Source organism: Balaenoptera acutorostrata, chromosome 1 (assembly GCF_949987535.1).
Source record: "Balaenoptera acutorostrata chromosome 1, mBalAcu1.1, whole genome shotgun sequence".
Lineage (NCBI taxonomy): Eukaryota > Metazoa > Chordata > Mammalia > Artiodactyla > Balaenopteridae > Balaenoptera > Balaenoptera acutorostrata.
This window is the reverse complement of record NC_080064.1, coordinates 113,087,451-113,114,502: the sequence shown is the minus strand read 5'-3', so window position 1 is coordinate 113,114,502 and position 27,052 is coordinate 113,087,451. Positions and strand designations below refer to the sequence as shown.

Here is a 27,052-nt window from a genome sequence, read left to right as displayed (position 1 = left end):
AGTCTGTTTCTGTTTTGTATATACATTCTTTTGTGTTATTTTTTAGATTACACATATGAGTGATATACAGTATTTGTCTTTCTGTGTCTTATTTTACTAGGCATAATATTCTCTAGGACCATCCACATTGCTGTAAATGGCAGTATTTTACTCTTTTTAATGGCTGAGTAATATTCCATTATGTGTGTGTGTGTGTGTGTGTGTGTGTGTGTGTGTATATATATATATATATATATCACATCTTTTTTTCACCGTCAAACGTCATTTATTAGATTCAAAATGATGTCATCGAAGCAAATGAAAGATTTGTATAGATTTTTTTTTGGCTTCCTTGCAGAAATCACATATTACAAAAAAATTTTTATTATAGTTGATTTTCAATGTTGTGTTAGTTCCAGGTGTACAGCAAAGTGATTCAGTTATATACATATATATAATCTTTTTCAGATTTTTTTCCCTTACAGGTTATTACAAAAGAGTATGGTTCCCTGTGCTATACAGTAGGTCCTTGTTGGTTATCTATTTTATATATAGTAGTGTGTATATGTTAGTCCCAAACTCCTAATTTATCCCTCCCCCGCCTTCCCCCTAGGGTAACCATAAGTTTGTTTTCTATGTCTGCAGGTCTATTTCTGTTTTGCATGTAAGTTTATTTGTATCTTTTTTCTTAGATTCCACATATAAACAGTATATGATATTTGCCTTTCTGTCTGGCTTACTTCACTTAGTATCACTAGGTTCATCCATGTTGCTGGAAATGACATTATTTCATTCATTTTTACAGCTAATATTCAATTGTATATATATATCACATCTTTTTTAATCCAATCATCTGTCAATGGGCATTTAGGTTGCTTCCATGTCTTAGCTATTGTAAATAGTGCTGCTAAAAACACTGGGGTGCACATATCTTTTCAAATTAGTGTTTGTGGTTCTTTCCACATATATAACCAGGAATGGAATTTCTGGATCATATGGTAGTTCTATTTTTAGGGTTTTTTTAAAAATATAAATTTATTTATTTATTATTTTTGGCTGCATTGGGTCTTTGTTGCTGCACACGGGCTTTCTCTAGTTGCAGCAAGCAGGGGCTACTCTTCGTTGTGGTGCGTGGGCTTCTCATTGCGGTGGCTCCTCCTGTTGCAGAGCACAGGCTCTAGGCATGCGGGCTTCAGTAGTTGTGGCACACAGGCTCAGTAGCTGTGGTTCACAGACGCTACAGCACAGGCTCAGTAGTTGTGGCACACAGGCTTAGTTGCTCCACGGGATGTGGGATCTTCCCCGACCAGGGATCGAACCCATGTCCCCTGCACTGGCAGGCGGATTCTTAACCATTGCACCACCAGGGAAGTCCCTACATTTACATCTTGAGTTTTTCTATCTGGTATGAGGGAATGTTCTAATCTACTTGTTTTACATGTGGCTGTCCAGCTTTCCCAGTACCACTTGTTGAAGAGACCAATAATGTTTTGCTAGTTATATTTTCCCTAATATATACAAAAAAATAAAAATAAAAACATAGCCAGTAAAGGAAGAAATATTTGCCCATGTACTTCATCAAATTATCTCATGAACTACCCAATCATAGTGCTCCCACACCTAGGGAAGCACTTATACACATACTTCCTTTTTTTTAAATCTAATGCATCCTCATGGAGAAATTCCCCTGGAATTATCACTAGTTATCTCTTCATAAGGAAAATCATCTTCTAGAGGTACCTGACCCTTACTTACCAAAATCAGGTTTTGGAAGTAAAGCAAAAAATTAAGAAATAATTTCTTGTGGGCCAAGTTAATTTGGGAAGCCCTGGATAGTGTGAGGAAGTGGAACAGCCATGACAAAGCCAAGACTAAGGAATTAGCATAAATAAAGGTTTTATTGGTCAGTCTGGGTGAGTGACATACTGACATACCCTCAATTCACTGTTCCACACACCCAAGGTGCTGAGGCGGCAGGAGGAGAACTAAGCCCATTGCTGGTGAGCAAAGGGTGGGAGGGGGAAAGAACCTAAAGGCCTCTGAGGGTTAACAAGGCTACCGGGACCGGAACCAACGTCCTAGGAACAAATCCAGGATGGAAAAGGCATCATCCAGGGATGGAGGTGTTGGTGATTCTGGACCTAAGGAAGAAAGTGATACACAGAGGGTAAGTGAAAGAGACTAGATAGGGGCAAAGGAGAGGAATAATATTAAAGGGTAGGAGAGTTAAGGGTTTCCCTTTCCCAAGGAATTAAGAAATGGATCCCTTTGATTCATACTCTTTACTTACCATCCCTAGGAGAGCCACCTGCTTCTTGATGGGTTACTGTGGTCTCTTTCCGGCCCTCACTGTCCACCACAGTCCGGCGCTCCTCTACTGTCTACAAGGAGAAACCCCCACCATATCCCTAACATCACTAAAGGTGAGTTAACTGATTTCTTTACATAGGTCTTCCTTTCCAGAACATTCTCTGCCCATAGTTCCCTTTACCCGACTCTCCCAACTCACCCCATCTGGCTTAGTGATCTTAGTCACAGAGACGCTCTTGAAATAGGATTTGGGCTGGGGCTGCAGAACGGGGCCAAGGCCCTCCTCGGAAACCTGGGTATCAAGATCTAGAAGGGCAGAGAGAGGAAAGAAAAAAGAAAGAGTCCAAGGGAAAGAAGGGAACAAGTGCGGCAGGAAGAAATTTCAGGGAGGGAGAACAAAGGGCTGGTAAATGTCCTTTCCCTCCAAACTCACCATTGTCCTCTCTGGCTCTAGCATGGGGGGTCACAGGCCATGTATCATCAAACTGCAGAAGAAGCCAAAGTAGGTTAAATGACACCTTTCAATTATATTTGAGGGGATCACAGAACCCAAACTATTTCCAAGTTCCAAAACTACTTTTCCTCAGGAGAAATAATCCCAGCCAGGATAGCTTTATTTACTTACACCTTCCTCCTTCCTGTTTTATGTATCCCTCTACCAAAAAGCATTCCTCAACTGATACTTTTCTGTCCTCCCTCAAGAAGTCTGCTTTGTCCAAGAATCATTTAGACCAGCAATTTTTTTTAAACAGAAAGCAGAACTCACATTTCCCCCCAAAGAAAATCCTACAAGAAGCTTAATACAGAAAACAAATAAATAACACCAAGTGGAGGGCCTAGGACTCCAACCCAAGACTGTTAAGATTCCAACAAGGTTTCTAGTCTTTGCAGTCAGTTTTCTCCACAGGCTCCCACTTCAGGCCCAGATGTACTCACCCTATGAAAAGGTCTCTGGGAGCCCCAGCCTGGTGCTGGTTTGGAGGATTCAGTTCTTGCATCACTCTCCAAGGCCCCACGAAAGATCCTAGGCTGGTGACTATCTGGATACTTAAGCATTGAGTCTCGAAGCGTCTGTCCTTCCTGCCGTCTCTCACCAGGTGTCTCTGACTCAGGACCTGGAAGTTCTGCAGAAAGGTGGCAGGTGGATGCTGGGGACTTGGACTCCTTTAAATCTCCTTGAAATCATCACTTTTCTCACACTTCCCAACCCCCAACTACTCTCTGCAGGTTCCTTTTTTCACCCACCGACCCAGCAGAAACCACAGGTTCTCCCCCGGGGCATCCACACACCAGGAGGGCGGGAAGGCAAGGTCCAGGCCCCCATCTCGCTGAAGATGTTATTGAAATCCCGTACTAGGTCATCAAAGCCGAAGTTATCGTGGAAACGCATCCCTCCTCCTGGGCTGAAGCTGAAGCCGAAGCCAAATTCCTCGGGGGGCTGGGGACCCTCAAACCTCGAGCTCCCACGGCCCCACGTGGCTCCTTCTTCTTCCTCATCATCTTCATCTTCATCGCGAGTCATCCCTCCAAAAAAGGGATCTCTGTGGCTAGGGGTGGAGGCAGATCGGCCACCAAGATTTCAGCACTACTTAAACCATAAAGTCAGTTAGTGGGTGACAAAGTGAGACAAGAGTTGCGATCTAGGAAGCTGAAGTGAGGGTTAAGGGGACTGGCCATCGGGTTTGTTTTGTTTTTATCAAAGTCAGTCCTCACCTCGCGGCTCCCCCAAACGCTTCCGCTCGGCTTTTCTTCACTGTTCCCCAGCCCCTCCCTTCCCTCCCAAGGTCCTGCTCACTTGCTCATTGTTCTCTTCCCCAGAGCCCTATTGTCTTCCCCACCCGCGCCCCTGTTGCACCACCCCAGACTGGAGAAAGGTTTAAGCGGCCATTTCCTCTCCTCTTAACGACCGCCCTGGTTACTGTCGCGGGGTGAGTGCTCAATGTTGACTTCCGTTCTCTCCGCAGGAGTTGAAGGAGCAGGGAAAAGGATGTTTTTCCAAAAATAGGGTGTCAAGGGTCAAGCTCCCCTCAGAGGATCCCGCCCCGCCTTCTCTGGCCCGGACCCGCTCTCACCTCCGAGGTCCAGAAAAGCCGAAAAAGCCCCGAAAGAGGTCAAAGAGGCTCATTCCCGCAGTGGGACTCGAACCTTCGAACCCCACAGCTGGTGGCAGCCAGAGCTACGCTGTCGGAAATTGAGCGAAGCGTCAGACCACGGTACCGGAAAGCAAGCCTGCGATCGGACACTGTCGTAAAACGACCGTAAGCCGGACTGGGTGGGGGGGCAGGGCAGACGGGCCTATCACGTTCCAAAGGCTCTTTTACTCCGTTTCCTGTGAAGGGAGCGGGCGTACTGAATTTTCGTTTTCCAACGATCACCTGCCTCCTAAGCCAATTCTCCTTCCTGCCGATCAACCCGCTCCAACAGGGTGTTTCGAGGGTTTGACACTGAATGGCACCGGAGGCAGCCGCCAGAGGGCAGCCCACCCGCACAAATGAACCGGACCGAGACCCTCCCTCACCGCCGGCCCACCACACCCATGGGCTACCAGTCTTCCTTCTAAACCCACCTCGCCCCTTTCCTCCGTCCAGTTTGTTTCTTGACTGACACAATTAAGTCTAATATTAGAGGGATGGAAAAAATGTTGCATTAAGCTCCTTCTAGTATAGTGACTTCCCCAGAGTTGAGTATAAAAGACAGAGGAACGCATGGATTTAACTCCATCTCTCCAGCTATTAAGGAGTTTGTCATAACTATAAAGGATTCTCCTAATTCTTCCAGGCAGGGTCTACAACCACCAGGATAAAGACTTCGTAAGAGAGCAAGGGAAATCTATTGAAGAGTCTTGGGAGAGAATCTGGGGCTATAAGTATCCCCTTTTTCAGGTCACTGACTTTAAAAGCCTCCCCCTCGCTCTACCCCCACCTCCATCCCAACCCTGGCCTTGCTCTAGACTCCTCCTTTTCAAGGGGTTGGATATTAGCTACTTGAAGTGAAAGCACTCAAGAAGAACTACTGCTTCAGTTTTGCTAGCCAACAGTGCATGTTGCCCTCATTTCTTTCCAGTTCATTTGCCTGGACCCATCTAAATTAAATTTTGATTCTCCAAAGCCATTTCTTTCAACTCCTGCTTAATCCTCTCCCCTTCCACCCAATATCTGCTCTCCCTTCACTGCCTAAAATCTGCTGTAGATCTGGAGGAAATGAAGATTTGCAGTGATTCTTTCCAGGCACCACGCTGTGTAATTCTTAGGGGAGGGGGGGAAGGGAATGCCCTCAAGGGCAAGATGATACTAGCACATTAAGGTCAGAGGAGTTCTTAAAGGGCGAAGATTTCATTTTATTCCACTGCCTTCGGGGCCTGCTAGAGAAGGCCCAGTTGGTACAGTAATACTTATTCACCAAGCTGGTCATCGACGAGACTGAGGATATCCTAGACGGAGCAAGAATGGGCAGAGGCTGAAGGTAGAGGTTTTCTTTTTATATATACAAGACACATTAATCCATTAAATTTGAGGACACAGTACAAAAAAAAAAAAAAAAACACTTCAACTAATTCATCTGACAATGCTGTTCATATTCATGACGCCATTTTTTTGTTGTTGTTGTTTTGTTTCCTAATAATAAAGGAGGAGACTTAGGGCTGTTGGGCTGATATATATTTGGGAGTCCCCCCTCCCTACCTCACCCACACACCACCAGGGTGAACAGGAGGAGGAGAAGGGAAGGCAGGGCCCACAGCAAAGTTTCATAATCTTGAACGCAAGGGGGGAGGAGAAGAGGAAAGGAAGAAAAAAAAAGGAGAAATACAAATCCTATAATACATACAACAGAGTGGGGATGGTATGGGAATGGGACAGACATGAAGCTGAGGCATGGGATGGGCCGCTGGGGGTGGGGGCAGTGGAACCCCCCCACATTCCTTTCTCTCTTTGATGCTGTTTCCATAGTTGCCAAGCTGAGAAGCCCTCTCAGAAGATGGGACCGGGAGAAGAGAGTCAGGGCCTCAGTTGGCCCCCCAGCTGTAGCTGTTGTAGGCAGACTTGTTGGTCTGGGGCTTCTGCGGGATGGAGCTGGTCTGGCTACGTTGCCCGCTGCCCGTCTGCAGGGGAATGGGAGGGTGAATGGGGAGGAAAAAGATGTCTAGTTAGTGGGACAGATTTATGACATCTTCAGGTAGAAATCTGGAAATTGTTTTACTCTCCCATTCCCCTTGCTTAGAAACTACGCTGAAGCTTACTTCTCAACCATAGGAAATTTGTTTTATACAGCAGTTAGAGCACCTCTGACAAGTAAAAAAACACTCTCAAACTTTAAATAAGGGAAAGATGAAAAGAGGGCGGGATACTTTTAGAGACAAGATAGTGCATCAGTTCTACTAATTTTCAATTTCACCTTCTCCTCACCCCCCAAACCCACCTTCCCCTGATCCGAGGAAAGGCTACTCTCTAGAGAGAATTACAGCCTCTTGGAGATGAGTGATCACAAGGTGATTTCACTTTCACTGATCCCCATGAATGCCTCAATTTGGACATCTGTCTTTGAGAGCAAGGCAGCCCTTATTCTAGCTCCGCAACCACCTATGAGGAAGGGGGAGAGGTCACCTGCACCACCCCAGGGCTCCCCACCCCTACCACACATCTGCGAGCCCACTTCAGGAAAGGTAAGAGGGACAGTCTGAGGCCCCAGGCTCCAGATGCTGCCCCAAGAATCCTTTCCATTCCGGTAACCAAGTGTTTCAAGAGTCGGGGAAGGGTAGAAAGAAAAAGAGGACACTGAGGAGAGGAGGACAAGAGAGGAACGGGAGGCCAGAGAGCTCAGCAAGGTGTTTGTGTTTGTGTATCCCGATTTGTGACCGTGCAATCTTTTCTCTTCAAGTTCCCTGAGACTGTGGAGGTGAAATGGGGACTGAAAAGGAGTGGGTTCAAGCATATCATCATTCAGTTTCATTACCTGCTCCTCCTGCTGGCGCTGGCAACAGAGAATCATCTGCAAATATGGTAGCTGAGGCAGAACCAGGATATATGGAAAATAAAGGGACAAACTTTGACAATAGAACTCCACCATTAGAAGGGAAAGCTATAATGTCAGGGAAGGGGGAAGGCTGGGAGAGGTAAGAGGGGAGGTGTGACCCAGGTCTGATAGGATGAGGACAACTGTGCTATGGGAGGAGGTGGAGGAGAAAGGCACCAAAGGAACTGGGCAAAAAAGGTTTCAATCTGGCCTCTTCTCTGACATCTCCTTTGCCGGCCACTCGTGTTGTGTGCGCTTGTGTCTGTATGTGCTGTGTGCCCATGGCTGGCGCTGGGGAGGACTGGGTGAAGGTGGTGGTGAGGAAGGGTAAGAAAAGGAAAGGGGAGGTAGTTTTAGGGTATAGGAAGGAAGAGGAAGGGAAAGGAAAGAGGGGGAAGGGCTATTACCTGGCCATCCTGCTGCAGGTGATGGTGAAGGATCTGGGAGTGCGGTTGCTGATGGGGGGTCAGAATGTGCATAAAGGGGGCAGGTGGGTAAGCAGCAGCTGTGGCCGGATTGATGGGCCCCCCACTTCCTAGGGCTGAAGGCAAGTTGAAGGAGGCAGCAGGAGTACCGGAATGAAAACCTTGTTTCTCAAAGGACTGCTATCCAGGAGAATGGGAGGAGAGAGAGTAAAAGGGATCAGCAAACTAATCCTCAGAATTTCTGAACCCAAGATCCCCCACCCTCAGAAAGCAGCATGGTGTCATAGAATGAATGCTGCACCTGAAGTCAGACATTCAGGTCTCAGCCTCAGCTCTACCCTTTAGCAGCTGTGTGATCCTGAGAAAATTAATCTCTCAGCTTCATTTTCTCTTAACATAAATCACGGATGCTATTAACCTCTCAGCTGTAAGGACCAAATGAGAGGATAGATGTGAGAGCACTTCGTAAATTCTAACATGATTCATGAACACAGTGAAATCTGCTGACTACTCTTAGCACAAACAGGGATACCCCTGGAGTTGGGTAAAAATTAGAACTCCTTGGATATTTCAAAAGAAATGAATACACACTGAGGTATCTTGAGTGTTAACGGTCTTGGCCATGAAAGACTCCACCATAACTCCTCATACTTTACATCAAACTTTTAATTATTTATGGTGTGTGTTGGGGGGAGCAACACAATACAAATCTGTGGATAATTCAGATGCCTCACTTTAGCTACTGGGTTGTGTCCTCTCCTACTCTGTTTATAGATATACTTACAAAAAGAATGGAAAGAACTAGTTTCCCTTCATTCCATATCTGTTCTCTTGGAAACTTATGAAAAGGTTGGGAGTGGGTATGTAAAGGGCCAGGATAGTTGCACAGTAAATCACATGACATATCACAACAATTTACCACACTGCACCTTCCTGTAACATTTTTCTTGCTTTTTCCCAGAGGGTTAAATTTAAACTTCTTCAGGAAACTGAAGTTTAGAGACACTCATTTTCTAGTAGAATGGATTTCCTGACACCTCTCTTAGGGTTGTTCTTCACTGTATTTTTTTCCCCCTTTGGCCGCGCCACTCAGCTTGCGGGATCTTAGTTCCCCGACCAGGGACTGAACCCAGGCCATGGCAATGAGAGCGCCAAGTCCTAACCACTGGACCGCCAAGAAATTCCCATGTTCGCTGTACTTCTATCATTCCAACTCCACCTCCTCTATGTCATTTCTTTTTCCACTTCTATCCAGAGCCAGGCACCTACCTGGGTTTTGGAGTACACAGAACCCGAGATATCTGGCACGCCTGTGTTACTGGAGGTGACTGATACACCTGGGGGAGGAGGAAACAGACAGGAGGATTAGCTCAGCTAGCTGCCTAGCCCCATCCCTGGGAGATGATGTGTGTAGTAGCCCTTCTAGCTATAGCACTGCAAGGGAATTTTGGTCTGTTTTTCCAGCTTCATGTCAGTCCTAAGGGATAAGAGTTCATGACACAAAAGCTCCCTAGGTTCTCCTGCCCTTTCCAGATGTGTACTAAGTATTTATGTGAGAGTGAGGTGTGTTGTATTGGGGAGGACTAGGGAATATAGCCAAACCTCACTAGCATATGGTTTTCAAAACACTTTTCTGTGCCAAAGCCCAACAGGATTGTATTAAACTTTTAACGTCCATCTCAAATCAACTGACCCAAATTCCACTCAGTTCTGCAGTCCTGCTCCTGAATGGGCTCAAAATCCATGCCTCCACAGCATAAGGTAAGTATTAGAGAAGCACTCCTATTCAACCCCCAAGAGCACTTTCATTCTCGGAGCCTCAGTTTACTTAGTCCAGCTTCCCCAGTCTTGGCACTTCTACGCTACAGACTTATGATTTAAAGAGCTGGCACAAAGGCTAATTTCCATTTACTCAGTTTAAGCCAAAGCATGGAGAGAGAGGGGTAAGGAAGGTAGATAGGGGTAGGCTATCTCCTACAACCTAGGTGGAACACAAAAATCCAACTGTCATTCTAGTTTACAACTTCACCTTTTCCACGAGATAAAAGCTCTAATCCATACTCGAGCAACTTGCATGTTTCCTATTGAAAACCTCCCTACCACCAACTACAATTTTAAGGAAACCACAATAGTACAATTCTCCATTTTGATTTGTACTCCTTAAACTGAAATACACATACTATACCTCCTAGGGTATGGGGCAATAGGTCAAGGATAGGAAAAAGCCATCAGGTAAAATAACCCAGCAACTTACTTGAGAAATTGTATACCAATATTGAAGGAAAAGTAACTCAAATTTAACTAGGAATTTAGAGCATTCTAAATACCTGTTAGTTTTCAGGAAGTGAGATAAAATGAAACCTCAGGAAAACTTTGCATTTCAGTTTATGTCTTTGGATCATTCTCCTCTGCTGTTAGAACACTTTGTTGAGAGTTTTTTGGAAGCCCTAAACTGACCAAATCACAAATGAGGAATTCTCCATTCACCCACAATTCAACAGCAATCTCCCTTCAAACTCCAGAACCCAAATCCTCTCTAGACCAAGGCAGCCTTCAAAAGCTAAGCCCACCTTGGACAGCCACTTTAGAATCTTCCCAGTAGAAGTGGCATCTTACTCTGGAGAACCCTCCCACATCACAAGGCCAGATAGTTCTAGGGAGGAGCAAATACCAACTAGGAAAAGAACAGAACTACAGAAACCAAGCATGAGAAAATACTTCCCATCTCCAAAGTATCAACTCTACACTTTAAAGGCACTTAAGAAAAAGGGGACAATACAGGAACTAACATGATAGTTTTTTCCCTTCCCTTTTCAAGCCCCAGGTGCCCATTTGGCAAATCACTGGTAATAGGCATAACTTTAAGAACAGGAGTTCATTTATGTAAAAAGCTAAGCTAATGAGGAGGTTTGTGTGGAAGGGTTGAGAGTAAGGTGTAATAGGATATAAATGGAACATTTTTGAGGGGAACCAGAAGAGACAATGATCTTTACTGCAAAGGCTCAAACAGCTTGCTGACACCACTTGGTCACCCCATACAGAATGGGAGAAATGGCCGATTCTCAAGCCAGGTGGTAGGGAGGAATTTAGTTCCAGTGTCTACCTGGTCTCATTCTTTCCAGAGGGTGGACTAGCTAAAAAACAGCTTCTACTCTAGAGGCCTTAATTGGCCTGTTGGTTGAAACAACTGGAAATGCTGGAAAAAAGAGAATATTTTGTGTAGTAGCCCTAAATGGCCTCGGTGTAAGCATCTGAGACCCTAGAAAATAATGGGCATTGGTTTCCCTATCATTCACCAGTAATTAGCAATCTCCTCAGACTACAGTTTTCTTGCTTTCCTTCCAACAGTCAACACCCCCTGATTACCCCCACTCCCAAGCAGTGATGATCATACAAACACAATGTGGATGGCCGGGAGGAGAAACAAGAACCAATCTCTCCCAGCATGGCAGCCCCTGGGAAAGCTGGTCACACTCACAGGACAAAATTACTCCAGAGGGCTGGGAACAAATACAAAGAAAGTAAAATATCTAGGTTTCCAATTAACCAAGGACAGAGTTCTCAATGTCCAAGTTAACTCTATGAACGAAGGGCTGACGGTGTACCAGTTGGATTGAGAGGGGATGAGAATTTCCATAGTCAAGGAGATGTCTAACCAAACCTCTCTTACACATTCTTAGCTATACCCACAAGTGCAAAACGACTAATAATCCACAATCCCTGAAAAGCCATCGAGGGACTAAGAACAATGTTCCAGGCTAGAACAGTTTCCACAGCCTGAGTCATCAACTAGCTGGTCACTAATTACTTTATCTGATCTCAATCAGCCACTTGGCCTTTGGGAACCAGATGTGGGAATTAAGCCTTGGAAGATACTTTCCTAACAAAAGCTCTGAACACCATTTCTTCAGCCTTTCACAATGACATGACACGAACTTTTTTGTCCTTTCTCCTCTGCTTATGTCAGAGACAAGGGGAAGATCTAAATGGAAAAGTGAAGAGCTATAATAAGCATGGAGAATCGGGCATTTTCTACAAATAGCTTTCTTGACTAACCAATCAACAGGCTGGGGACTGAGGCCACTTCCCCTCCCCCACCTTAATAAAACCACCATACTGAAAAGTTAACAGTTCTTTGGCTATGCTGGGGTTTGATTGAAAAGGCCACCCTCCACCCTTCATCCACAGCACAACATTGGCTCCTAGTGTCCAGAAAGACATGCACGGAAAGAACGCCAGAGTTAGCTAAAGAAATACCACAGTTTATTGAAGACTACAAATATTTTGTTACAAGTTGAAACTACATGCCTTCCAGAAATCAAAAGCAACAGCAGGTGTGTGCATTGATGCTTCGGAGGAGGTGCTGCACCGCTTGAATTCGAAATGGGTAAGACAGGGTCAGACACATGGGGGAGAGGGAAATGGGGGAAGGGCAAGTTCAAAAGCCCAGAAGGTATCCACCAACTCATTTCCCCAAGCCACGCAGGCCATGGCCACAGCTCAGCAGGCTCTCCTCAGTGGTCTGGTTTCTGAAACAAGACTTCAGTGCAAATTTACACACACACACAAAACACAGCCCCCAGCCTTGGGCCAAATTAGCTCTCTGCCGTCCAGAAATGCTTGTAAGGGGGTGGATATTTTCTTCCTAAAAGGAATCAAATACATAAAAATAAATGAATTTAGAGGTTGATGAGGAATGGGATGACAAGAGCCCTCTGTGGGGTTGGGAACTGGGGATTCTTAAAGGGCTGTTATAGGAGGTCTCTGAAATCTTAAGGGAAGTATGAAGCTAGGATTTCCAAAATCAGCTATGCCATTTTCTTCTATTACCAATCATCTACCTCTTCAAATTCTTGAACCTGGTCCAGCTAAGACCTAAATCTAATATTCTTGGAATAGGGCCACTCCAAGACAAAAGCTTATAATCCTCCCCACCAAAGACTAGGGTGGACCTGCTCAGTGAGAGGGGGGCCCTAGGCACAAGGAGTCTGGGTATTATAAAATCTCAATGGGGTCTCTCAGGATTTCTTTAGTTTAAATCTTGACCCACTCTAAGTCATACAACACAGTTCAAAGCTCCACCTGTTAGATCCCAGACCTACTGCCCTCTTTGCTCAGCTCAGTTTCCCAATAATTGAAAACCTTGGTCAATTTTAACCACCTGGAGCCCATACAAGGGTGAAGAACACAGATGTAGCTCCATCCAAATCACCATGTAACCATAACTAAGCTAAGAATTTTAAAGGACAACCCTCAACTCCAACCCCAAGCAATGGCAACCACCTCCTCCCCATACACATCTACAAGGCACTGAAAAAAGTAGATGGAATTGTTTTATTCAAAGACTCTTACTCCCTGTCCTCCAAAAATGGAGAGTAGGTGTCAGGTATGGGAGCAGGGGATAGGCTAAATATCTTTTAGGTCAGCACCCATTCAGAGGATTCCTGTATTTCCCTCCCTGCCATCAGAGGTGCAAATGGACTTTGCAAAGAGACCAGCCATACAAATGAAGGAACCTAAAGGTCCAACTCTCCCTCTATTGAGTATTCATGCCTTACTCCTTTCTCTCCACATCTTCGGCCCTCTAGATAGGCAATAAAAAGGGGCCACATGAGAAAAGCAGTACTACAAAGAGATTTAAGCCAAACCTACCACAGCATGCTAGCTAAGAACCCATTTAACTCTTCTATTCAGTGAATATATCCCCTATTGTACTACCAGTACCTTAAATGTTAACACTTGCCTCCACTGACATCTCAGTAAAATCTTGGGGCCCTCTGCTTCCCACCCAAAGTTTAGGCCAGCCAACATATTCTAATAGTCAACTCATGTGCCAGGGCATTCCCGTCATGAGTAGTGGATACACATTCTAGTATTTAGCTCCTCTGTTGGTGCTGCTCAGACAGACACCCAAGTCAGGCAGACATTAACAATCATACATGGAGCAGCAGCACACCCTCACCAACCCTGTTTTCTCAAGCACCAGATCTTCCTCCCTGAAGCTCATTTAATGACATCCCACAGACACCAGTGACAGCCAGGGTCAAGGTGAGCTTACCAGTGTTGTATCCATGAGACCCATATCCACTTGGCTGTTGGAAAGGGGTGGCTGATGCATTCACACTGACATTCACACCATGCTGCTTGGAAGAGGTAGGAGCCACCTGAAGAGCAATAGGCCAGAACTACATTGAAATGGCAGCAAAGTACCACTCAACCGACCCCTTCTACTCCAGAGACTGGGCATTCAGCTGGCTACCCACTCTGATGTATGCTGTCCACAGTTTACTTAGCAAAAGGGGTTCAGGGAATGAATGAGAGTCTGAGGGAAGCAAAGCTGTACATTCCCCCTTTAGCTAATTCTACGAATGGGTAATCCCTTATCCCAATCCCAGCCCCACTCCCTCTCCCAGGCCAGAAAGAGGCCAGAGGTGGAAACTGTTCCTCTTCATTATTAAAAAGTCATCTAGCCTTGAAAGCAGCTAGCATAGCGTCCAGGGCTAGGACTCTTCACCACAAGTAAAGACCAAGCCCAAGTACTTACAGGGAACACAGCAGGCCCATACTGGAAGGTGCTGGGGAGGCCCGGAACCCCTGTGTAGTATGGCAGGCTGGTGTAACTGTAGCCAGGAGGCAGCGCCGGGTTCAGGAATGTCTGCTGCGTGGTATGGTGAGTCTGTGTCTGGTTCTGCTGGGGCTGGGCCAAGGTTGTGGCCGGGGCCGGGGAGGAGGCATCCCCACGGCCGAACTTTGTGAGGTCACCTGTGACACGAGAGGCTAAATGTATCTGCCTCTTTCACCCCCCAACACCAATGCAGAATTTCCTCTTCTGGTTTCACATGATTCCAGGAGAGCCTTCAGAGACTATTAAAGTTCAATGCTTTGAATTACATTTCTTTGCGGCTCCATTTAGCACTGCTGAGCACACACTCTGCACAGTGCTAGTCAAGGACTAATGTTGCATGACTGTGCAATACTGTGGCAGAAACCGGCTCCCAGAATAAAGCTCCTGTATGATTTCCCTGCCCACCTGTTTTCTTTCATCTCTTCCCCACCCCACCCCCTCCTTTCCTTCTCTGCTTCCCCTCCATGGGGAAAACTCCATGCTGGACTTGAAAAACAATGCTAGGTCAGGGAAAATGACAGGTCAATAAGGTCAACAATAGGTCAGGCCCTGGCCTAGCAAGGCAATGAGACTGCCACATGAGTAAGGAACAGGAGCAGAGCTGAGTAGAGGAAGGCCAGTTCAACCACAGTACTTCCTGGAAAAAGCTAGAGAATAGCTGAGAAGTCAACACATCATCCGGAGTCACAGGGAGACAACAGAAAGCGGGATGAGAAGCCAAGTTGCTACATGCCCATCTTCAGCAGGATTCTGAATCTACCAACCCTGATTTACCACATCCATTTTGTACTTCTGTCAAAGATCTTAATTAAAGTGAGAACTGGATCCCTTCCTTCTACTAATCAGGTTTCTGCCACCAAGGCCAACACAACTTCCCTTTATTCAGCCCCATCCCAATCCTACCAGAATAAGGGTTGCTGGCCAGGCTACCATCCCTCCCAGTCAGCGGAGTGGTGGGTGTGGGAAATGGGATGCTGTAGTAATCCTGAAAGAGAGAGATAAAAGAGCAGAGACTCAGTGCCACTCATTCCCAGAAGTGAGGACATGTCATTCAGCGTGAGAAGCAAGAGAATGTTGGAGTACTGCAATTTATCCAGCCATTGATTAAGCTGGCTTGAACTGGCACAAACTCCATATTACTCTTGCATACACTGTCCCCCCTGCCTGGCCATGGGGACAGTCAGGCAAGGTCTACAAGTATGCCCACCAGGAAACACTTCAAGTCCATCAGTACCAATAATATTCTCAAACCTCTAGATATTATCCCTAATAGTCTACTACTACTGAGAAAACAGATCTTCCTTCTGGAATTCATCAAAGTGTTTGAGACATACAGGAAGCATCCCAAGAGCTCCACAGTACTCTGAGCTTTAGAACAGGTTAAAATGTGTTTACTTCAAAGATGCCACAACTCTGATTAAAAAAAAAAAAATTACCTTCTGTTAGAACCACTCTCTAAGTACATTCTAATATATCTTAAAGTATGTGTATGGAGGTATGGCTTGAGAAAGAGCCAAGTCTGTGACTTATCAACTGAACATTTGGAATAATCCAAACATTAATTTTAAGATCACTTTCTTTTCCTAAGCTCTACAACCATATACTCACCAATGGAAATCTTGTCTGAAGCATCTGCAAGTCATCATAACCATATACTTGTGGCTGAAAGATACAAACATGTAACAACATTAATGAGGACTGGTCATGATGGTAGCAAACCAAGGAGCTAACAGACAAGATAAATCAACATTCATCCTCATTCTTAAGAAGAAGAGGACATAAATTATTTCCTTCATTTTCTTTAAGAAAGAAGTGAAATACAAAGAGATTACATGATTCATGAAAGGTCTTGAAGCTTTCCTCGAGCTACACAGTGATTCAACTAGGCTGGCCTCTGGGTAGCAGTAGGGTATGCACAAGTCATACACATAGCCTGCTTTATTCTACCTGTCTTTGTCTCCTTTGCCCTTCAAAATATGGCTTAAAATTTATCTCCTTCAGAAAGGATTCACATTTTACTCTACTCTTTAATGTTTGGGTACTAAGGTAGTGTGTTAGATATTAAAAAAGTGCTAATGGATGTTTCATTTGTATGATATTCTTCTAGACTCTCTGAAGGCAAAAACAAGTTGTTTTTTTTTTTTTTAATTTTTATTGGAGTATAGTTGATTTACCATGTTGTGTTAGTTTCAGGTGTACAGCAAAGTGAATCAGTTATACATATAACATATATCCACTCTTTTTAGATTCTTTTCCCATATAGGCCATTACAGAGTACTGAGTAGAGTTCCCTGTGCTACACAGTAGGTTCTTATTAGTTATCTGTTTTATATACAGTAGTGTGTGTATGTCCATCCCAATCTCCCAATTTATCCCTCCCCCCGCAACCCCCGCCCTAATCCCCTGGTAAACATAAGTTTGAAAAACAGATGTTTTTTAAAAAATTTTTAAAATAAATATCCTTCATCTTAATAGGCACTGAATACATGAAGCTGATACAAGACACAACAGAGCAAAAGGCTACTACTGTCAGTCACCTATTCTCAGATAGCCCCAGACTAAGTCAGGGAACTCTACTCCGACTAGGTCAGAGGCAGCATAGACCACCAGAAATTAGGCATCAATCCAACTAGAGAAAATAATTTCCTAAGAAATTGAAAGGGATTCTATAGTTAGACACTCCGGCCTTTGGCTTCTGAGGCCCAGAAATTGTGTTTCACCCAAGAAAATACACAATAGAGGACCTGGTCTAGGTTTAGTCCTTCCTCTCTAAAAAATTATTTTTTTTCCAAAACTACAAAGATTAAAATCTTGTTTACATGTGACAACCACTCATTTATTATTTAATTATATTCTTCCACCTGAAGCCATAGCCATAAAGAATAGCCATACCACCTTCCTCTTTTGGAGAAGATCCTTCAGTCTCACTTACCGGGTAGGCATGTAACAGCCCTGGAGCCATAATATATGGATTAGGCAACAACGGCGGGACCCCAGGAGGGAGGTTGGGAGGAGCTTTTCCTGAAAGAGAAATTATATTTTTATCTTGTCACACTATTACTTTGCTCGTCCATACCAAAGGAATGCAATTCATCTTCTATGCAGGGTTACCTGAAGTCGTAGCAACTGAGCTTCGAGTGGAGGCTGTGACGGTAGAGTTGCTGCCTAGGCTGAGGCCCAAGCTACTGCCACTATTGAGACTGGAAGAGACACTGACCACTGGGGGAGGTGCAGAGACTGTGCTGGATGTGGTGGAGAAAGTGCTGGAGGAAGAATGAAGATTCGCCTCACTCTCCACGCTTGTGTGCTTCAAAAAGGCCGTGCAGTGGAAGAGAGGAGGAGGAAACAGTGATTAGTATAACAGGTCAGGAAAGACAATCCCTTCTGTTGATTATATCACACCAACTTCTCAATTAAAAAGGCTGAGGCAGGGTACTAGGGTGCTCTCTGCCAAAGTAATTAGAAGAAGTTACTAAATACTGTCTGGCTACACATTCCCCAACATTCATCTGGTAAAGATGGTAACAACAGACCCACTGCACATTATCACCCTGTTCAGAAAGGCAGCAGAGCGAGTAGGGACAAACTCCCTAGAAACCAACACTGACTAGTCAGTGAGGAGACAGAAGATAGGTCTGAAAAATATATCATAGTCTTCTCTCCCACATTCTTCTTCACTAGGCCAGCACAACGGACCAGTTCACAAGCTAGAAAGAAGTACAAGTTCTAATGAATTTAAACCTGAAATAGTATACTTGAGGAAAGAGAGATTCCTGAGAAAGCCTTAACCCTCATTACCTTGCCCCAGGCTTTTGACAAACCAGACACCTTTGCCCAAAACAGGTCCTTCTGAAGTTAGTTTTCTTCCTTACCATCTCAGCTTAATTCCACAAATTGTTATAAAATCACAACAGTGAAATTAATTCTTTGGCCAAAAGCTCTCATCTGGCCTCTACTTTCAAAGGATGCCCAGACTCAAACTGATTATTTTCAGGACTCACGTCTGCCATACCCCAGACCAATGAATGAAAATGGCTGTACCAGTTAGAAAGGGATGTATGTTCTTACAGAATTTATCATAGCATACAAAGCCCCACCCAATTACAGTGTTAAAAAAAAAAAGGTCATATATTCAAAAAAAGTCACTTCCAGGGCTTTGAGAATTGGCCTACAGCTCTGCAATATTTCTGGATTCTTCTGCCTCTCTTGGCTTCAAACATCCTTTTACTCCTTTCCTGAAACTTCAGATGAATTATCATTTTGCCACCTCATGAAGAAATTTTCAATAGTCCCTTCTTGGGAGACTCTTACAGTTGGATAGTTGTTTAAGTGTAACAGGACCACACTTCCTCTTTTATAGCATCACACTTACCAAAAGTGTGGATGTCGAAGTGCGCCCAGAAGATGTTGATGATGAAAGGGTATTCTGCTGAGTAGATAACGTGCTGTAAGGTAAAAGAGGTTGCCATTAGCCATAGGGCTATGGTTACCTGACCTGAAGCTTCAGTCAAGAACACAGGCCAGACACAGAGAACTGACTTGTGGTTGCCGGCAGGAAGGGTGGGGAGGGATAGCGTGGGAGTTTTGGGTTAGCAGATGCAAACTAGTATATATACAATGGATGAACAACAAGGTCCTACTGTATAGCACACGGAAATATATTCAATATCCTGTGATAAACCATAATGGAAAAAAATATTTAAAAAAATATGTATATGTGTAACTGAATCACTTTGCTGTACAGCAGAAATTAACATAACATTGTAAATCAACTATACATCAATTGAAAAAAAAAAAAGAACATAGGCAAAGAAGGCAGAATATGGGACCAAGGAGATCTGAGATCATATGGTAAACACAATGGCCAGCCAGGGGTAGTGAGCAGTTAAAGCAAGAATGGGTGTTGAAAAAGGGGAAAAAGCCTCCTGTCTTTACTTCCCATAGCTTTTAGGTCACCCACTTAGCTAATGTGGTCTCTGCTAGGCAGAGAGGACAAGATAGAACCAGAGAGCTCTGTTATTACTACTCACCAACCCAAACCTCCATCCTCACCCCAAATCACCTGCTGTGTTGTGTGGTGGTAGTATTTGGAATCTCCTCATTGTGGCTCAAGCCACCCAAGGCAGATGAGTGCTGATTGGTTGTCGTCAGTAAGGAAGCTGCAGATACCGTTTCACTGAGAGGGGGGATGCTAGAAGTGGAAGGTGAGTCAGATTTCACAGCAGAGCCTGTAGCACCTGGAAATAAAGAAAGGAATTCACCTCATCAGAGGAAGTTATTAAGAGGTGACGACAGCCCTAGGCTGTCCCAAAGACAAGAGTGTGAGTCATTTAGTAATGGACCACTAACATTTAGGTACAATCTTTTCTTTTTTTTTTTTAATTCCAAGCATTTCACAGCACTGATCTCATTCGTCCAATAAAGAGAACCCAGAGGATTATCACTGTTACAAGACAGGAGAACCTGAAACTTAACGACAGTTTGAGATTAAACAGCAAGGTAGAAAGAACCAAGCTAAGACTACACCAGGAGTTTTGATCATTGAGGCAGGGCTCTTTTCACAACAATCTACGAAATGCAAAAATATTTAAAGGGGAGTAAAAACACTACAACTGAGAGGAAAAAGCCTGGAGAACACTCACCTTCAACAGATTGCGTGGTCTGTAACTGCGTGGCCTGCACAGAACTGAAGCCATTCTGGTACAAAAAACAGAGGAATAAGAAACAGACAAACTCAAGTGAATAGGTCAAGTTAGCACACTGACTCAGCTTAACTTCTGTCAACCAATTTCTTTCAGAGAAGTTCTACAAGTTAATGAAAGAATTAACATAATGTATACCACCTAAACAAAATAAAAACAACAAAAATTTAGAAACAACAAAAATAAGATATGCCAACCCTGTGTGACCCAGGGCAACAGAAGGCAATGCCCAAACTGCTGAAGAGATCCCAAACCCCAAACAGATACAGGAAAGGTCCAAATCCAGTGATCCCTGGGGGAGGATGTGGGAGTATGACAGTTCAGCCAAACCACCTATTCTGCTGGCTGCATCTGACAGTCACTCCACATTGCCTCTAGCATATGCTGTCCCCCTCACCAAGCCAAGACATAGCAAGGTGAGGTCTACTGATATGCACCCACAGAAGGCTGGCCATCAGATCTTCCAAGAAAACAGGTAATTGAGACTGATTCTACTAAAGAGAATGAATCTTTAGTGCAAAGAGAATGATCTTCTGGCTCTAAGTCTCCAAAGTTAGTGAAGAGAACTTTTATTTCACCAACCACAAAAATGTGGTTCAGCTTCTCAATCAGCACTTCAGAGGTGTCTTAGCACCATTTGTCAAGAAGTAAAACACTTATATTTCAGAGATTTTGCCCACTATTCTCCTAACCAATGCCCAGGGGTTCGTGAAGCCAATACCTTTGCCTGAGTCAAGTCCTTTTGGGGTGATGAAGAGATGGAGCTGGGGTACCGCCGAGTCTGTGTGGATCTTTGTTCATATAGAGGGCCCTGAGCATTATTTTGGGAGGTATAGGTTGTCGGCTGAATTGGGCCACTCTGATAACCGGACTCCTGACTCTGGTTAGATGAAATTGTGGATGAAGATTCACTGTGGGGAACGGAGAAGGAAAATCTGAGAGTGACGAATAGAGCAGATCCGCTGATACTAAAACAGTGGAGATCTACTACTTGTGTAAGTTGATTACAATCAAAAAGAAAAATTCCAGCAACAAATAAAAGAAACTGCCGCAATTTTCTCTTGACAAGAGTAGGAATTTCCACCTCCTATAGAGCCAGGGATCTAAGCTAAGAATCGAGTTTAAAAACATTTTCAACTCTTAAAGGAAGAGAAAAAATTCTTGTTTCCTTACATCCTGCTGTTATTAGAAAAAGAGGCTAAAAGTCAGTAGAAAGGATATACTAACTCTTGGTCCCTTTGATACCATCATAACATGAACCCTAAACGTGGGAAAAATCACCTTTTGCTCATGTTCATTTTAAGGAATTCTGAGCTCCTGGCCCTCTCAAAAACCCTATGAAGTAAAATTCTCTTGAAAGGAACTTTTAAAATATTCATATGCATTAACAGCAATTATGATTCAAAGGAGCTAGGCTGGGGCAAGACATCTCTATTTTTAAATTCTAAGGATTGAAAAAAATACCCTAGTACTCTGGAATTCCTCCAGGATTTTCTACTGCTTAAGATGGCCTTCCCTGATAGCTATCAGAGGAGGCAGGGAAGGTTCTACTGGAAAGGTTTCTTTTAATTGTGTAATATATTAATGTTACCTCCTTCCTAGGAGTTCAAAGCTACATCCTTCGTAGGCTTAAGTCCACACCAAGGGGCTAAAAGTGTCAAAAGCAATTTTAGCTGTGGTAGATGCCAAGGTACTCTGTTAAAGGTGGGGTACACGTCTCTAAGAACTGTGCTTGGATATTCTAGAAGTGCCCAAGGGATACATTTCTGTTTAGAGTTAGGAAAAACCTAGTAACAATATCTTAAAGTGCTCAACAAAATGCTACAATTGGCTACTTTTCCCTCACTCAATCAGAGGCTTGGCCTGTCCAGAGTTCTGGGAATCAGCAAGAGATTTAGAAAAACTGGTAAAGATCTGATAAAAGAAGTCTTATGACGGCTGTTTCCTCTACCTGGCCGTGCTGGTATAGAGGCTACTTGGAGCCTGGCTTGAAGAGGCGCTCGTGGTGGGGGTGGACTCATAATCAGAAAGGACAGGCTCTGACCCGAACTGCAACGCCCCAAACTGCAGGTTTAGCCCTGAGATATCTGCCGAGCCAGGCATCTCCACAGCCAGAGCAGGAATCTGTAGAGAAGAAAAAGTAATGGTTTACTATAAGCTTACTGTAAGACTAATAAAAAACTTCTGCTTCAAACCTCCAAATTACACCCTTACAATCTCAATTCTCAAATCCCACACCACTTTGCCCTAAAATAATATCTATCTAAAAGTTCAAATATACCTTAGAAGTCAAGGAGGCTTTTTTCTTCTGCTGTTTCAGTTTTTGCTGAGCCGGCTGAGGGCTGGACGACTGGTTGTCTGAAGACCCGGGAGACATCTGTGGAGCCGAGGTGGATTTGCTTGGCAGAGGAGAAGACGGAGGCGGAGGTGCAGCAGTGGAGGTAGCCACTGCGGGTGGCTTCTCCTGAAGGAACACCTCCATCATGGTTGAAGATGGGGTGAAAGCCTGGCGCTTTGTAAAGGGGCTGTGCACTGTTGAATCATTTGGGTTCTTCAAATCTGCACGAGGAAATCCAATAAGCATGAGGCCAGAGGTGCTCGTGAACCTCAAGAAAATGCTATTATCCTGCTCTAGAGCCATGAATTAGGGCCCCAGGAATCAGAAACTCATATAAACAGGTCCTCTTTTAAGATTTAATCTCATTTCTATAGATGGCAATCATAGGATTTTATTTGTTAAGTAGAACCGAATCAAATCAAAACTATTACTCTGCCTATGTAAGAAAGGAATCCAGGAATTGTCCATGTTTAAAGTGTAAGGTCCTAAAATGGAAAAGCCCAAAGGCAGTATGATGTTTTCAAATACTGAAGATAAACCTAGGGAAAACCCAAAACATCCTCAGGTCAACAGAAGACTGCAAATGTGTACAGGGCTAAATTTGATGAAAGAGATATACAGCCTCAACTTACGTATTTATTTATCATTCCCCAGCTTTCTCAACTGAGCCTATCTCACCAGGGGAAATCACTGTGGGAAAAGAGCCAGTTGGCTGCCCTTCTCCTCACTTCAGAACACATTCTCCACCCCTACTCCTGCCAGCCTCTTGGCAGTAATGCTCCAATGCTTAAAGAATTCAAATCACTTTCCATATTTCTCACCATACTGCACCAGCGATGGGGATTGTGTGGTGGAGCCCATGTCCCAAGAGGAGGTGGTGGTGGTTCCAGATTGAGAATGCTGAGCTGCCAACTGAGCCAGGGCCTGAGCAGTCTTGAATTGCTCCAAGAACTGGGAGCCTGTGGTGCTGCTGCCTTTAGCTTCACCGACATCACCAAATCCTTTCCCTAACATGCTCACCTGTAGATCAACACAGAGATTAGAGAAATCCACAGCCAAGCAACCTTGTTCAGCTACTCAAAAAACAAACAAACAAAAGCAAAACACTTATCCTGGTTAAGAGCCAGCATAGGTAAGACAAGTAAAGAATGTCCAGGGGGCGTCCCCGGTGGCGCAGTGGTTGAGAATCTGCCTGCCAATGCAGGGGATCCGGGTTCGAGCCCTGGTCTCGGAAGATCCCACATGCCGCGGAGCAACTAGGCCCGTGAGCCACAACTACTGAGCCTGCGCGTCTGGAGCCTGTGCTCCGCAACAAGAGAGGCCGCGATAGTGAGAGGCCCGTGCACCGTGATGAAGAGTGACCCCTGCTTGCCACAACTAGAGAAAGCCCTCGCACAGAAACGAAGACCCAACACAGCCAAGAGTAAATATAAATAAATAAATATTTTTTTTTTAAAAAAAAGAATGTCCAGGGCTTCACTGGTGGCGCAGTGGTTAAGAATCTGCCAGCCAATGCAGGGGACACAGGTTCAAGCCCTGGTCGAGGAAGATCCCAGATGCTGCAGAGCAACTAAGTCTGTGCGCACAACTACTGAGCCTGCGCTCTAGAGCCCACGAGCCACAACTACTGAGCCCGCGTGCCACAACTACTGAAGCTCACGCACCTAGAGCCTGTGCTCTGCAACAAGAGAAGCCACCACAATGAGAAGCCCGCGCACCGCAACAAAGAGTAGCCCCCGCTCGCCAAACCTAGAGAAAGCCCGCGTGCAGCAATGAAGACCCAACACAGCCAGAAATAAAAATAAATTAAATAAAATTTTAAAAAAAGAATGTCACCAAATAGAATAGTCCATTACAGCATAAGCTCTGGACTCAGACTGTCTAGATTCAAATCCTGGTTAAATAATTGTGGAAAAATTACTTGTAATTGGTCTGTACCTCATTTTCCTCATCTGAAAACAGGAATAAAAGTAGTACCTCATAAAGGTGTAGGAAGATTAAACAAATACTATATAAAGCATTTAATATGTGCATGGCACATAACAAGCAGTCAAAAAAATAAGAGCCATTAAAATTTATACCGTTACCGGGGCTTCCCTGGTGGCACAGTGGTTGGGAGTCCGCCTGCCAATGCAGGGGACACGGGTTCGAGCCCTGGTCCGGTGGGATACCACATGCCGCGGAGCAACTGAGCCCGTGAGCCACAACTGCTGAGCCTGTGCTCCAGAGCCCGCGAGCCACAACTACTGAGCCCACCTGCCACAACTACTGAAGCTCGCGTGCCTGGAGCCCGTGCTCCGCAGCAAGAGAAGCCACCGCACTAAGAAGCCCACACACTGCAACGAGGAGTAGCCCCCGCTCACCGCAACTAGAGGAAGACCGCATGCAGCAGCGAAGACCCAATGCAGCCAAAAATAAATTAAAAAAAAAAAAATTTTATACCATTACCATCACTTTCCCCTCCCTCCTTCTCAGGGACTCCTTTAATGACTGGAGGGGTTTTCTCCCCTTTGAATTTTTAAATCAACTAATACTTGATTACTAAGCTAACATGAAGGTGATATAAAATTTCACTTCAGCCATTAAAATCTTTGCCCCTTCCACTGAACAGCTCAAAAGGAACAAAAACAGCTAACTGAGCTTCATCTCAATGTTTCTAATAACTAGCATAGAGACAAAGAAGCAAAGTTAAGGGGCTATCTCAACTTCTGCACTAAAAGATCAAGTAATGAGTCAATATGATTTTCTTGTTTTCTGTGTATATCCAAGTTCTACAGGGTAATCACGATGACAAAACAAAATTTACTCTTAATGTTTCTGGGAATTCTCTCTATTCCCTACTACCAAGTAAAACTACCAGCCTAGACCAGAAGATTAACCATGTGGCCTTGACTATTCTAAAGAACCTCCAAGGAGATTTAGTCTAGTCTCTCTTAGGTTCTTACTTAAGCACATCATGATCTTCATCATTAAGCGGTGCTTATACAAAACCAATCTGTCCAACCCAAGGTAAGACTTTTTTCCCCAACTTCAGTCTGTATCCCAAGACTATACAAACAAGAACAGAAACACTGGAAATCTAGTTGAAAGTACATGATTGCGGCAGAGAGATGATCCCGCACAGCAATGATTACCAAATATTCTGCAAGCGTGAAACACTGAAGGTATAGAAAACTACCTAACATTCATATATTATGATAATGGGGAAAGGCTCCTATATTACTTACATGTATTAAATTTCAAGGGAAATTAATCCTCTAACCTCTGTCCTCAATGGAAAAGAACTACATTAAATAGCATACTGATTAACACAGGTAATGAGAAAAAAGAATAGTACTTATGTTTAGTTTCACATATCACACGATACACATTAAACAGAATGTTAAAGTGGAAGTATAATGAAAACTTATTTTTGATATGAGAATTTGGATTTAGGTGTAAATCTTCAACTCCAGACATTAAAGGCAATTAAAAGCGACACAGAGCACTTAACCCATTTTCCAGTCATGTATCTCAGGTGTTGATAGTTATTTTCTGATCTTCATTATATCTTCCTACGACATTTGTCCCATTTTGTTTCTTCCTTCTTTTTCTTTTTAGTCCCAACACTCCTCTCCCTTCTCTGCCACCTTTTCTCTCCTGTGACCACTCATACACGGCAGAATATCAACCAGCAAATTACTATTAACACAAAAAACTATTTTAAGACAACAGTTAAAAACTAACAGAGTGGGACTTCCCTGGTGGCACAGTGGTTAAGAATCCGCATACCAATGCAGGGGACACGGGTTCGATCCCTGGTCCAGAAAGATCCCACGTGCCGCAGAGCAACTAAGCCCGTGAGCTACGACTACTGAGCCCTTGTGCCACAACTACTGAAGCCCACGTGCCTAGAGCCTGTGCTCCGCAACAAGAGAAACCACTCCAATGAGAAGCATGAGCACCACAACGAAGAGTATCCCCTGCTCGCCGCAACTAGAGAAAGCTCGCGCGCAGCAACGAAGACCCAACAGAGCCAAAAATAAATAAATTTATTTTTTAAAAAACCTAACAGCTCTGGATTAGAGGCTGACTTAGCAGTTTTACAGCTGAAGTAACTACTATAACCTTACTACTAGAAAAATAAAAGTATACGCACACATGTAGTTTCTTACCTCTTACAACTATAGTAACCCTCCACCAAAAAATAAACAGGAAAGTAAAAGCAAAGAGGAGAGAAAAAGCAGTACTTTTAGGATTTACTGACCATCTTTGTTTAGTTATTTAGCCTTTGCTATAATTGATGACACTGAATTTTAAAAAATATTCTGAATCAACAAGTCATTTGCCGTAAGTGCTCTAGGTTGTTAATAACCAATACCATTACTTCCACATTTGTGGAGACTTTACCCATTATCTTATTTATCTTCCTGAAGCCCTGTAAGATAGGCACAGCAAGCACTCTTATCCCCACTTAGAGAGAAAGGGAGAAATAGCTAGTAAGTGGGCAGATTCAGGAAGACCCCAAGTTTTTAGAAGCCTAGCTCAGAAATGTCTGGTTTAAATGAATACATATGACAATTCTGCTCTCTCAAGAAACAGGGAACTGCTAGACTTCCCTGGTGGTCCAGGGGTTAAGACTCTGTGCTCCCAATGCAGGGGGCATGGGTTCAATCCTTGTTCG

The 27,052-nt window shown here is 44.1% G+C and overlaps 2 protein-coding genes and 2 non-coding genes across 20 annotated transcripts in view; all 4 read right to left on the bottom strand.

The window, feature by feature from the left end:
- Nucleotides 1-1,858: 1,858 nt before the first annotated feature.
- Nucleotides 1,859-4,792, bottom strand: HAX1 (HCLS1 associated protein X-1). 3 transcript variants are annotated; one of them, XM_007178496.2, is made up of 7 exons: nucleotides 4,362-4,792; nucleotides 3,580-3,836; nucleotides 3,226-3,413; nucleotides 2,723-2,774; nucleotides 2,489-2,595; nucleotides 2,270-2,360; nucleotides 1,859-2,120 (listed from the first exon to the last, which is right to left on the bottom strand). In XM_007178496.2, the coding sequence occupies exons 1-7, from the start codon at nucleotides 4,412-4,414 to the stop codon at nucleotides 2,035-2,037; spliced, it is 834 nt and encodes a 277-aa protein (XP_007178558.1). In that variant the 5' UTR covers nucleotides 4,415-4,792; the 3' UTR covers nucleotides 1,859-2,034. The 3 variants fall into 3 exon arrangements, with proteins under 3 accessions (XP_007178558.1, XP_007178559.1, XP_057384632.1); XM_007178497.3 differs by having other exon boundaries at nucleotides 3,580-3,874; nucleotides 4,362-4,791; XM_057528649.1 differs by lacking the exon at nucleotides 4,362-4,792 and adding an exon at nucleotides 4,003-4,021.
- Nucleotides 4,793-5,545: 753 nt separating this feature from the next.
- UBAP2L (ubiquitin associated protein 2 like) overlaps nucleotides 5,546-27,052 on the bottom strand; it is a 43,356-nt gene continuing 21,849 nt past the window's right edge. For 2 of the 15 annotated variants that reach the window (XM_057528496.1, XM_057528539.1), the window contains 17 exons: nucleotides 23,211-23,409; nucleotides 22,333-22,610; nucleotides 22,003-22,175; nucleotides 20,773-20,962; nucleotides 19,992-20,046; nucleotides 19,412-19,586; nucleotides 18,722-18,794; nucleotides 17,461-17,656; nucleotides 17,282-17,370; nucleotides 15,958-16,011; nucleotides 15,253-15,334; nucleotides 14,269-14,486; nucleotides 13,783-13,888; nucleotides 8,994-9,061; nucleotides 7,707-7,904; nucleotides 7,240-7,290; nucleotides 5,666-5,719 (listed from right to left, as the gene is read on the bottom strand). In XM_057528496.1, coding sequence (XP_057384479.1) covers nucleotides 5,681-5,719; nucleotides 7,240-7,290; nucleotides 7,707-7,904; nucleotides 8,994-9,061; nucleotides 13,783-13,888; nucleotides 14,269-14,486; nucleotides 15,253-15,334; nucleotides 15,958-16,011; nucleotides 17,282-17,370; nucleotides 17,461-17,656; nucleotides 18,722-18,794; nucleotides 19,412-19,586; nucleotides 19,992-20,046; nucleotides 20,773-20,962; nucleotides 22,003-22,175; nucleotides 22,333-22,610; nucleotides 23,211-23,409 — 2,244 coding nt within the window. In that variant the 3' untranslated portion in view covers nucleotides 5,666-5,680. Of the gene's footprint in view, nucleotides 5,720-6,142; nucleotides 6,389-7,239; nucleotides 7,291-7,706; nucleotides 7,905-8,993; nucleotides 9,062-11,965; nucleotides 12,370-13,782; nucleotides 13,889-14,268; nucleotides 14,487-15,252; nucleotides 15,335-15,957; nucleotides 16,012-17,281; nucleotides 17,371-17,460; nucleotides 17,657-18,721; nucleotides 18,795-19,411; nucleotides 19,587-19,991; nucleotides 20,047-20,772; nucleotides 20,963-22,002; nucleotides 22,176-22,332; nucleotides 22,611-23,210; nucleotides 23,410-27,052 lie in introns of those variants that run through there. The other 13 variants (XM_057528476.1, XM_057528503.1, XM_057528483.1 and 10 more) reach the window with 9 other exon arrangements.
- On the bottom strand, nucleotides 15,419-15,554 carry LOC114237234 (small nucleolar RNA SNORA58). Its single transcript, XR_003622938.1, has one exon. It is a non-coding gene; the product is annotated as a small nucleolar RNA SNORA58 (small nucleolar RNA).
- LOC114237235 (small nucleolar RNA SNORA58) lies at nucleotides 20,352-20,488 on the bottom strand. Its single transcript, XR_003622939.1, has one exon. It is a non-coding gene; the product is annotated as a small nucleolar RNA SNORA58 (small nucleolar RNA).